Genomic DNA, 13,121 nt, shown 5'->3' on the forward strand with positions numbered 1-13,121 from the left:
AACTGTGCTGGTTGTCATGCACCAAAGTTTGTCTGTGAAAGTTACAACTTTTCTAGTGAATACTAAAAGCTCCTCATTGACATTATAAAACTGCAGTAGAAGTGAGGGTGTTGCATCATACCTAAAAGGAGCAGCAAAGAGCTATGAGTGGTCACTGAAATGATCGTATTTTTTTTTTCAGGGCATCCGCTTTGATCCAGAGAACCCACAAACCCTGCGTTTAGAGTTTGCAAAAGCTAACACCAAGATGGCCAAGAACAAGCTAATGGCTACTCCAAATCCCACCAATATGCACCCTGCCCTTGGCGCGCACTTTATTGCACGGGACCCATGTAAGTATAATTTGCTCTTGTTCCCCTGCACATACAGGCTTATAGCATTGATAAATAGTGACCCTAGTGCTAAGAATATTAAGTGCTGTATCTCGTTTTTGGATTAAAGTAGTCATCGTATTGTGGAGTAGGTAATGTGCAAGTCTCCAACAGATTTAGGTGTGGTGTAATTGGCACACTTGATAGGTGCAGCTTACCTAAAAAAAAAAAAAAAAACTACCTTTATTAAACTGTAGGTGTAGGCTTCTCTGTAGGCCTTCAAGTATCCAGTTTCAAAACTGGAAATCACCTTTTAAGATGCACTAAAACCTTCTTGGGTCTAAACCGCTTAAAATAGAACACTTTTTATACCTAGTTGGCACGCTAAGTGACAAACTTTCTCCATTGCTTTTTCTTAGTTTAGCTTTCTTTAGCACAAAAGTTCTACCTATTTTGTGTTCACCACGTTACCAATAATTAAGTTTCAGATTTGTTTCCAATCAATTCTATCATGTGAAAGCATGCACATACCACTAAAGATTTGTTATCCCAGAGTACCAATGAGTATTGTCTGCATGCAGTTAGATCATGGAATAGACTTAAGTCTGACAGAAGATCCAGTAACCAGTGTATCCACACTACACTAAGTATATAATTTGGTATAGTTTCAAGAAGGTACAGGTGTGAAAACTAACAATCTAAAAGTAAGGTAAACTTTTTCTATGGTCATAAATGGCCGTTAAGATTTGAATGTGGCTTCTGAAAAGATCCTCAGTCCAATGTTTTGTGGCCGGATACCTTTGTAATTTAGGCCTCAACTGTAGCATTAAGCACCGAAGCCAGAGCACACAAGACACCTCCTGGTCAGTATGAGTTTGCCTACAGACATACCAATGACTTGCTCCTATTTTCAGAACGTGAGCTCTACATTTCGTAAATGGCAACAAATGTACAGTTTGGAAGTAAGATCTGCAATGTTCGGTGTTGGCATGTGAAATGTTGACTTGAGGAATTGACACACCTAGGTAAATAACATGGAGGGTTTGCTTGGGTGGCTTCTATAATTTTAAATATAGTTTTTATGGTGCCTTCAACGCTTTTGTAATGCAAAGATTCGAATGACTGCTATACAGATGTGAGACCTAGCAGGAAATAGAATTGATTTGAATGTTGGAGGTAAAGGGGTGCAGCAAGTTATTGAAGCTGGTCATATTGTAAGACCTAAGGTAAGGGCCTCAAGCACACACTTTCATGTCTGTTTGATTTAATAGCCGTCTTGGTACACAGACGTCAGGGTGGTCTGAACGTAATCTCTTCTATAAGCACTGTACCTGTAAACCCCTAAAGTACAATGTGTTTACTCAAATTGCTTTACATATAAACAAGCTCGTTAATGCTAAATTTAATATTGATACATTTTGTGTGATTTTGCAGAATTGTCACCGTCGGGTCTGTCCAATGTGATTGCACAGTGGTTAGTACGTATGAGAATGTTTGTGACACTAACTAGTTCAGGCTCCTTTTCCGCTGCCGGTGCTGCAGTGGAAGCTTTTGCAGACCTCGCTTTGGAAGAATGCAAACACCCCACAACTTTCCTACTGATGGCTGGTAACAATACCTCTAGAATTGTTTTTAGCTGCAGCACTCCGTGATAATTGGATATTTGGCCCATTCACACTTGCCCAGTTTAGGAGAAATTTGCTGCAAGGGGACTAGACATTGTGCTTACCTTTTGACACTTAAGGTGCCTGTGCACGTGCAGCCTCTCTATGCACTTCTAGCTCTGCCTTTTGTATTTCTCTCATTCCCATTTCCGGTTTTAGCTAAAAGTAGATGGTGCCTCCATTGCATGCTTTCAAGGGGTTATTCTCTGGGATATTCGAACTTTCTTGTAGCAAGACACATGCTGCATCCCTAAATTGAGTTAAGTATCTGGCACAAATCCCACTCTGCCATGGGTATGAGTTAAGGTTTGGATGCCAATGCTCTTGGAATGGACTCTGCAGAATTCCTTGCTTTTATTTTTGGCACCGACAAGTTGCAAACTGTTCAAGTAGTTTTGCAGTGACAAGTTTAAGTCGTGAAAAAGGCTTCCTCTGAAGGTTGCAAGCCTGATCAGCTAAAAACATAGGAGAAAACAAATGTAACTGTCAAATGTTAGATTTCATACCGTACCAGTGCTAATGGAGGCTACCTTTCAGGCAAGGTACCGCTGCTCATGTCCATAGGCCCAAATTAATCCCCTCCTGTTCTGCACAATCCTCCTGAACCGGCAATCTTTGTTAATGAGTATTTTAATCCTTTCATGGAAGTACTTAAAAGGGGTACTGTTTGTACATAATCTCATTGAAAGACATCGAAGGCAAGTCTTCACTAGATAGATTAAATATGGTGAAGGCAGCTGAGTTGAGGGTCTGGAGGGCTCTAAAGTATGAAGGGAGGAAATTGCGTACCTATGTATACATCTAGTACATGGGTAGAAACAGCACTGTACAACAATTTGGGCTTACATGTTTCAAGGCATGGGTAAAGTGTCCCATGGCCTCAGACTTTTAAAGCCTCCCCTGATGGAGCCAGCTCTGTTTGGCCGAGTCTTGCACGGATTGCCTTGAGTAACTACTCAACAAATTGGTTTAAATACAGCTTTCCTTTAACTTAATTTTAATGTGCATGATGTGTGAGTCTATTGTGGACGTTTGGACGAGACATGCTGTTTGTTTCATGCAACATCCATAAAGTTTCTTTAAGATCACAACAGGCCCTCACACATGAAATAAGACGGTGTCACAGATGCTCAGTAATATTTGAGCTGATGCAGTCTTAAATAATGAAGACAAGTCACTAGCCCTGAATAACCGATTTAAATACAATAAAAAAATAAAAATCGACGAGTGTATCGAGTGATCTGAGCAAACAGGGCATAATGAGCTGACATTGAATTTATGATGCAAAGCTGTTCTGAACAGGGGCCCTCAAAATCCGCTTGAACCACGGTCCCTAAGCTCCTTAAATTCCCTGATTTTGGAATTTACTTTCACAATTACATTGCATTTCACGTTTACAATTGTTGAACACTTAAGACATTTAAAATGATAGGCAAAGGTATATTGAATGACTTGTCAAGGCTCTTGAGATTTGCAGTTTAGTGCTAGAGCCAGGGTTCACACACATGTTCCAAAGTTACCAACATGGTTACTAGACCACATATCAATCCTCATTTAAGACATGGGTGCACAATGTGACGCTTTAGGGCCTTAACATTTTGATAAAATTATCTAATTTGGGGAGGTAAGGGAAAGCGGTAAACAGATGGTTGTGATTCCAAAGCGCAGGCCTTTACTGTCCCTACTTCACATCTATTAAATTGCCTGCATCCTGCCCTGGTACAACTCTAAAACGCTGTTTGTTTGAATGATGCCAGGGTGCACAATCCAGCCCTAAAGATGCCCTTGCCTAAGTAAAAAGGCTTAAATTCATCTGTAACGCGATTTGGTGGTATGTCCACCATGCAGTTTTTTTGTGAGGACTACAGTAACTCATTCTCCATGATTAGGGAGTTTCTGAAAGACACTTAAATCTTTAGGTGCCTTCAAGTTGTGCAATGTTTGCTCTGTCAAAGCAGTAGGTTTGGGTTAAGACTGAACTTTATGGCACAAATGGAGTTTTAGCAACTTCTGAGACTAACGCTTGGTTAAAATGATAACTTTGTCCATAAGTAAGGCAATATAGGGATTTTACTGACACCAAAACATAATTACAACTAGAAATCCAGTCTTGCACAGGAGTAGGTAAACATCATAGGCATACATTTAAAGTATGCATTGACTGCTTGAGGTCTAAATCCAAGTCTAGTGAGGAATAGGTTAAATTGTCAGGGTATAAACTAAATATAGTGTCTTTAGAGGTTCCATCTCCAAAGGTGCAATCCTCAGATTTGTGCGCATGGGCTAGCCTCTCCTGAATGCGATTTTCTATCCGCATAGTCTGAGGAAAATAATTTACTAAGGAGCTTTCTGAAAGTCTATGCAGATTTGGGGACTAGATATGAAGCAACCCAAAACGGCAATAAATCACTTGAGTTAATGTCCTATTTAAAATTCTGATAGAACATTGTATCTTAATTACCCTTATTGACACTAATGTTTAGGAAGATGATCCTACTTTGGATCTATCCTCTGATGTTGAGGACTGCATTTCCTGAAGAGGCATCAGGATTACTTAGCAGAATCTTGGGTGGAAGATGTAGTTGCTGCAGCAAGCAAGTTGGTATTCTGTCAATTTCTTATTCAAAGATTAGTTCCTATTCTAGATGGGTTTTTGGGCATTAAAGACTTACATTATGTTTTCAGGGTGGGGAGGAAATGGCATGGAGATCTTCAGCCATATTCCTCTAATTCAGCAGCATTATGAACACGTTCTGCCATTGTGAACTCAGACTAGCTTAAGTCCACGTGACTGTTGGAAGTGTAGCTTTGCAGTTCTACACAGGTAACCATTCAGAGCTTGGGCTGACTGCCCTTGCAAATAGCTTGGTCCCTGTGCCTCAGTGTTGGGCCAGATCCCCAAAGTAGAAGCCACTTCTGGTTACTTAACAACCCAAAGAACAAACAGCCTGTATTCTGCATGTAACTGCCTTAAATGGCAGGGTCCTGTCTGGAGGAGCCTTAAGCCCTATACCAGGCACCGAAGGCTTTGAAGTCTATTTTTGCTCAGTCCTGGTCTTCAGACAGTAAATATTTTTTGTAGATATTTCCAAGCATGTTATATGAAATGTATGGATTTGCAGACTTTCTATGCAGCTATGCACCCTTCTGGTCAAAAAACTTCATTAGCATTGAAATGCCACAGTATGTGATCTAGTGGTCACAGTGAACTTAACTTCTGTTAGTGAGGCACAAATTCTAATATAGCAGCCCCCAGATACATCTCCATGGGGAATTCTTTTTGAGAAAGAAACATTCCTTTACTGACACTTAAATTGATACGATAGTCTGAGGGACATGCTTGTGTAGGCTGCCTAACCCGGAGGCAACTTTTCAAATTTCTTGCAGTCTGCCCTAGATCACCAAAAGCTACTGAACGAACAAAGTGGCTCCTAACTGAACTTTGTAAAGCTCCATCTTTAAGTGTATTTTGTATTGCACTCAACCAGCTTAATGGCTGCTTCAGTTTGTTGCAAGGGGGTATGAATGGAGGCACGACTTGGTTGCAATCGACTCAGATTGCTAAACTCCCATGACTTTGCTTCCTGTAGGATGCAAAATGCATAGGACGTTTTGATCTTCCTACACCACAGGGTAATTATGTCCATAGCCTCAATTAGGGCTGCACATGCATAGGACCCTTCAGTAGAAATGGTCTTCAGTCCTCTTGGCCAACCAAAGAATTGCTAAAGTTATTTAAATAAGCCTAAAGTCTGGGTAATGAACTATGACAAGCACACTTCATCTTGGTCTACAACCTAATGGAAAGACTAACCAGTGTCTCACTGAAGACGAGACATTGAGTTTTGGAGTGGAAAGAGTGAGGTGTAAGCATAAAGGGGCATAGGAGCCTGTCAAGCCATACGCCTGGAATATAGCCTTGCCTGTCTGTGGGAGACTGTATTCTTTGTTGCAGCTTGAGTGGCTTCAAAAGTGCCATGGTCACATTAAGTGTGGCTTGCAGTCTGACTGTCCATATCACTGGCTTATGAGAAACCAAAGTCCCACATGATCACCCTCACTGGTCTTGTGCAGTCCAATGGATTCCACTAGATGTCTGCATCACTATTCTAATATTGTACACTGCCGGTCTCCTAATTTTATAGTCTCACCCTAAGTTCCTAGAACATGCACATCAAACACTCCATCACGGAGGTCTTTCAGAAATCAGTTATAAGTCACTCACTTGGATGTCCGGTTTAGATCATGTAATGAGGGCAGTGGTAAATCACAAGTGTTGTAGTGCCCCCCCTGACAAGAAATCACTAATCTAATGCTCACCTTTGCATGCACTATTTTGATCAGCTTGGTTAAGAGGGCCCATTTCTAGACCCATTCAATTTGCAATTTTGTTTTCGTTTAATGTCTAGATGACCTGACGGGAGCAGCTCTGATCCCTGCATCCCCAGAGGGCTGGGCTCCCTATCCACTATATGCCACAGAACTGGCCCCAGCCATTCCCCATGCTGCGTTCACTTACCCAGCGGCTGCTGCAGCTGCTGCCGCACTTCACGCTCAGGTGAGTTTTGCACTGCTTAACCCCACTTTGCTTTGCTCACTCCCTTATTGGCTAAATACAGACCTGGGCTGATTGATAAGAATTTTGCAGTTAATCTTGTAGTTCTCCTGAATTCCTACTTCTAAACTGTTGATTGTTACGTACTTGCTCTGATTTAGTTTGATAGGCCTACATTGGGCTACAAAAATCCACAAACAGCCGAAGGAAAAAATCGTGGAAGCTTTGAGCTTCACTAGACATGACTGCAATCGAATATACTGAAAATGGTTGCAATTATAAGCGTGAACCACCTTTTTGTCCAATCTACTACCAGTTGTTGTGGTTCAGGTCCGTTGCCTCATTTTATCTTTCACGTTTCCAGTCGTGTGGTCCGTTTTTGAGGCTCTTGGCTTCTGGCAAGACAACGTATTGCTATTTATGTAACTTGCACGATCGGATTCTTTGCGCTGCATTTTGGTATGCAGTCTTTCAGATTACCTGGAGTCTTTGCATATTTTCATAGCGATTGTAAACACACAGGCATCTTTTGACTTAGTTTTCACTGAGCCAATTACTTCTAATTTAATGCTAAACACACCTTACCGTTGGCACACCTTTGCCCCCTAATTAGTCTGGTAATGAACTACTTAGTTTGTAAACCCAAGACTTTGAATGGGCCAGCCACGTTTGGCAGAAAAGAGCGGTGAAGCTCAATATAATTTTCTTAGAAGAAACGGTAAGCTGCCCTGCTACTTATGTTTAGCATGAGCATATAAATGTCTGCTGGGAAGCAGTCCTGTGGTGAAAACAAACGTTAATGTCCAAACTCCCTTTATTCCAACGCCCTGTGGGGTTACCCTAACCCGCAAAAACTTGTGTGGCTGGAGGTGAGGGACACAGAGGGCACCCCCACCTCAACAGGAGTATTGAAATTAAAACCAAATTTGGCTGCAGGGGCCGTTTGTCACGACTGATGGAATATGTGAGGTCCTAAGCCATGTATGGCAGGGGCGCAAGTTATAGCTAGCTCAGTAAACCCTTCTGTGAATGTCAGTGTTTTTGGTAATTAAACGTTAGTTTTCATCTACATCCATAATGTCATTAACGTTTGCTTTGTCCACAAGTATAGTGTGTGTGTATAATTTATAGAATATGATTAGTGGCAAATTCAAGCGGACTTTAGAGGAACTAGGCTTAATAAAGAAAGTGAACTGGAGCGGTTTCTAGATATCCGGATCTGGGCTGCCCTCGATGCAAATGCGATTCCAAATTTTAGCAGGGTTGCTGATGTGATTGACAGACATCTAAACCATTTGCTATCCTGATAGGTTTTAATCGAAGGTGTGACGATGGTAGTGTTGCTCATAACTGAGTTATGGTATAACGCTGAAGATGCAGGGCGCTCTCAAATTCAAAAGGCCACAGGTGATGTCGAGGTTTAGCGAAAAGAGCTTCTCTTGTTAGAAAGGTTTGTGTTTTTCTTTTGTTTTTTTACCCGCTTTGGATGAATGTGACTCAATGACAGTGATACAGTACTGTAATACATTTATATTTCTGGTAGTCTGTGGAGATTATTTGTTTTTGCTACCAGATTCCCATTCCCCTGCGTTTCAATGTTGGTCTGCTTTTACCCCCAGACCTTTTTCTGCTTTACTAAAATTATACATAACAGACATTTACTGGGGCTCTCATCCGTTGATATGTTAATTTTTCTTCAGTCCACTACCGCATTCAGTATGGAGCAGAAGGGCATCACCTTTATCCACTGGATAACCTCCGAGATGCCATTCTGCTCCTCAACAAATAACATTCTCGCACAAAATGGTTCCCTTCACTATCTGGGACTACTATAGCAAAACATGCTTTTTGAGACCTCAAATATTTTTGCCTGAAGCCAAAGCTTGTGTTTTTATGTTTATTTTTTTAAAATACTGGCAAATTAATGCCAAAACAAAATAAGCTGTGATAAAGCATAAAGGCTGGCAGCCAACACCAGAACTATTGCTTTTACCAATGCTAGTTTTTCTATACCATTGACAGCTTATGAGTAACTTGAAGCAAATTTGGTGTTCTAGATTGAATGGTCAGTATATTCTGAATCCTCATTTGAAGGACAACTCTGGAAACAATGGCTTTGGCTCGATCACTAAAACTTACTGGACCTGCCAACCAACCACAAATCTGGACCACCTTGGATTTAGTTATTCAAAAATCGAGACTGGGCTGGCCAAATCTGCATACCTACTACTTTGTGTTGTGCTAAAAAAAAAAAAAAACCTTTAGTTTTCTATTGACTATGCACTCGAGCCCCTTGACATAACGTTCAATTTCGTAACCTTCAAATTTTATACTGATGCAACCTAAATAGACTTCTAAATGACCTACAAACCAGAGAACTACTCCAATCTCATTAAACAACATTCTCTTTTGGAAGGAGGAAAATGTTGCGAATACGGAGGTTCCAATCGTGGCATGGACAAAGCCTGACCTATGTGACTGGAGTCCAAACATGCCCCAACCTCTCAAAGCAAGTAAACTGGGGATGTTGGTATTGCTGATCTGTGTAGGGACTAAATCACTTACAATCCAAGAGGCCTTGGAGTAGAAACTGCTTCAAGGCAATTAGTTTTACTAAATCACTTGACACCCTCCTGGGGTGCGCCAGGGCAAATGGCAGGCCCGTCAACACCAGTCAAATCCCAAAGGATTTAAAATCTTGCACCCAGAGCAGAATTGGCCTTGAGCCACTGCTAAGCACTAAAGCAATTTCCTTATACTTCATCCAACCTGGAAGCCTCTTAACGTTTGACTGCAGCTATTGTACTTTTTCCAATCTATTTCCCCCAGTCCCACGTGCAATTTGTTGTACATCAAACTTTACGTTTCCACTTGGTGTACAAAAGTAAGGCATTATCTTTGTCTAAGCCAGCATCCAACTCCTCACTTCATGGGTTTACTCCACAGGCTTTGGGAGTAATTAACAAGGAAAATGAACTGACCAAATGCCACCCTTCATACATCTTTGAGCATATCTCGGACTTAGCCTGGGGTAAAGTTTGAGGAGTTGATAAATTCCCATGAGGAATGGGCATAGTTCTTGACATCATCAAACCTATCAGTGGCAGATTCACCAGTCACCACCAATTTATCCAACATCCATACTACCCCAAACCAGGGCTAGAACACCAGCATTCTTTCTGAAGCAGCCCCCCCAAGCCAAATTCAACAAACTCATTTGGCACGTCCATGTGGCTAAAACCAAAGCACCACATGCAGGATCCCATTAACTGCTTGGAAATAAGTCATTGACCATTTACTTCAGCTACCAGATTCATGCCTTTTTGCAAAAGTCTACTAGGCAAACATGGCATCAGTCAAATTGCTCTTCTCACCAATTGAAGGGCCGTTAGAGACTATAGAACATAGAACAAACTGCAATTTATCTCCAATATGTCCATACCACTAACTGGTCTCCACTCTGGAACTTCACATGACGAACTACCATCTGATCAAAGCAGTGTGGAGTAATTTTTCTCATCTTCCCCCCCCCCCCCACCCCCGTGTCTGCCCCTCCTCCACCTGTGGCCCCCTCCAGCTACACCAACTTTCCTTGAAAGGTCAGGGTTCGACATTTGCTCTCCACTCGCTTCAGGGAATATCCTTTAAATTAGCACAGGGGCAACTTCTATGTGGAGAGCCTGGGACCTTTGCCACACCACTTGTCTGTCTAATGTGGCTTCACACCACATATGACAGCCTACTTGGGATTGGGGTGAGTGTGATGGTCGTGAACCATGGTAGCAGGGCTGTAAAACCTCAGTCTTCATGTAGGGACATCATTCTCTTACCCCCTGCTTGCCCATATGTGGCGGTACTGACTGCCATCCCTCGCTTAACCAAGCATGAAACAGAATCCTTTTTGCAGATCAGGAACAAGGTTCTGCATTGGCTCATCTTGTCTCAAAATGGGTCAGGATGTTTTGATAGTTTTCAGGGTAGCACAGGTGGACCTGCTACTGAAATCATTGGTGGGAATGTGCTAATTAATTTCAGGTACCAACAACTTGTACATCATTTTTCTAAATATCGTCAAATACACACAGGAGCTTAGTTATTCCCCTTAAGTTACTTTTATCGTAGGCTTCAGAATATGGCAATGATCAATCCCTACACTTATGGCTTGATGCCAAGTTATTTCCAAATCTCCACTAATCACTGAACGGCTCCTTCTCTTAACAGAGTGACCCTTAGTTAACAATTGTGTTAAATGCTATCAGGTGGGGGGATGGTGCCAAATTCCAAGGAGGGGAGACAACTGGAGTCGGGGCAATGTTCCCCGTTCCATCCATTTGTAGACCAGACAATGATCTATTTAGAGCCCTACATGTGGGTTGACCCTCCTGGGGTTCAGATGGACCCAACTTCACCCCATACGCTAGCCGCGAACTGTATAGACCTTGTACTGGCCCTCCTTAACTCGTCCTATCCTCCCAATTTGCCCGCCTTTTATTATAGTAACACCCCCTGAAGTCACTGCTTAATGCCAAATATTAGTATTGTTACTTAGTTGGCATTCAGCAGGAATAAAAAGTACATTAGGAGATCATGAGTGGGATAAAATCATTAACAAGGTTTGCGTCTTTAAGAGACCTGGGCAGTGCAAAATATTTACAGAAATTGCTATAAACTGCTTTGTTCCAGTGATACTCCTGCAGAGTGACCCTCAGGAAGTTTTAGTCTGGATGAATAAGACTACTGTTCTAGAGCGGTCATTACACTTACCGGTTATCCAAGGGCTTGTTATAAAGCAATCTTTTGGCACTCCCATTCTATTAACTAACATCTAACAGAAGCACATACCTACAGGATGAATTCAGAACACTCACCAAGCTTTGAGATAATATCCTTATTTGTGGCTACCCACAACATTATTTCACTGGACCTAAACTTTAGAGCCAGTGGGTTTTTTTTTTTTACATTTGGATACTGACAAGGATGTGTTTTGAAATGTCCAATACCACTCCCTCTTAGTTACATGACCAGGGCTGCTATACAGGTGGTGGATCATTCTTTCTTATGTTCGATGTGCATTCAATTGTTGTGGTCCTTTATATCTAAACCCGGTTTCCAACTTTTCAGAGATTACTACTCAGACCACAGACTACATCCTCTTAGACTTGCGTACTTTAAGGGAGTGGGGGGGGGGGGGGTAATGGTGGTTACTCAGGCGACCGTGATCATGAACCCTTGTTTCTAACAGTTTGTAATCGTGTTCCACTCTACTTTGAAAGCTGCAGTGTCTAATGGCCACACCTTGGCTGTGGCCGATAATCGTAGGAATGTAAGTGGAACGCAGTCTCCTTATCTGAGGACATGATTCTTAGCATTTAAGAATGTATGGATAGGATGCTTCATAACCGGGATTCCCCAGACTTTCTCGAACCAAAGTTCCCCATTCTTGAACCTCAAAACATTTCACAAAGGGATTCAAGCAGACCGGTCAAGAACTCAAAATTCCAGCAATAGTTTTCACTCCTCTGCTGAAAAACAATTTTGTGATCATCTTAAAGCAAGGTGATAGGTTGGCTATCAGGGAGTTCAAAATCTCATACGGGGGAAACCAATAGATCAGCTCGCCACTTTGGAAACATGCAGTTTGGGGATGTCTTAGAGGCCTCTACCAAAAATGGCTCTAAGGCATTCTGGCAGAGTGAGCCAGGGCACTAAAGACTGGACTACTCAGCCAGACATTCATTCAGCCACGTACATCGCAATACCACTTCAAATCGTTTTATTAAAATTCTGTCAAGCAGCTTAACTTGACTGGTTCACAGCAGCCCCCAATCATGAGCGCTTTTCCCTTGAAAACATGTTGCCTGCAATTTGTTCTCACTGGAAGGTCAAGACCCCATGTTTCGCTCAAACCTTCCAATCTGGCTCACATATTTCAACAGTTTCAAACTATTTCCACAGGCACACCTATGCCTTCAACGTGTAAAGGCAGAAAGTGTGCCTATCCATAAAAACGGGTGACCTAATCTCCAAACTATCGGCCTATTAGGTTACTTAATAATGTGCAGAAAGTCTTCTATAGACAGCTCGCATTTTGGATAGAAGTCAACAATGCTATGTCCTGTAATTTAATGTTTTAACTTTTGTACTTGTCGATGAATTATATTTGAACAGATAAAATTGAGGAGAACTGGGGGTAAGGGTATGTCCAGTGCTTTAAATGGGCCGGTACTCTCCGGTACTGAGTACCGGCACTTTTTTACTTTGAGAGGGAGAGTACCGGCATATCTCAAGAAAAACGTAATACTTTTAATTGGAGAGTACCGGCACTTCTCAGAAACAAGCAGGTACTCTGATAGAGAGTACCTGCACTTCTATTTTTCCATTTAAAGCACTGGGTATGTCTTATGTTAAAAGCAGTTTGTTGCATGGTAAGCTCTTGTGGAACAAGGGCTGGATGGTCCATGGACTAAGTTATGCTGTCGGGACTAAGGTATGTGATTCTGCAGCCCCGGTTTGAAAATGAAGCGGTTCAATATTGTTTAGAGCTGCTACTTTTCAGATAGCTTCATACTAAACGTTCATATGTTCCAAGTA

General features: G+C 41.8%; 1 protein-coding gene across 2 annotated transcripts in view; it reads left to right on the plus strand.

Moving 5' to 3' along the window:
• Positions 1-13,121, plus strand: part of RBPMS2 (RNA binding protein, mRNA processing factor 2) — a 200,920-nt gene that overhangs the window by 106,800 nt on the left and 80,999 nt on the right. Inside the window, exons 5-6 of one of the 2 annotated variants that reach the window (XM_069222325.1) lie at positions 182-332; positions 6,385-6,533. In XM_069222325.1, the coding sequence (XP_069078426.1) occupies positions 182-332; positions 6,385-6,533 (300 nt within the window). The remainder of the gene's footprint in view (positions 1-181; positions 333-6,384; positions 6,534-13,121) is intronic. The other variant, XM_069222324.1, reaches the window with a different exon arrangement.

This window comes from Pleurodeles waltl, chromosome 3_1 (genome assembly GCF_031143425.1).
Source record: "Pleurodeles waltl isolate 20211129_DDA chromosome 3_1, aPleWal1.hap1.20221129, whole genome shotgun sequence".
Taxonomy (NCBI): domain Eukaryota; kingdom Metazoa; phylum Chordata; class Amphibia; order Caudata; family Salamandridae; genus Pleurodeles; species Pleurodeles waltl.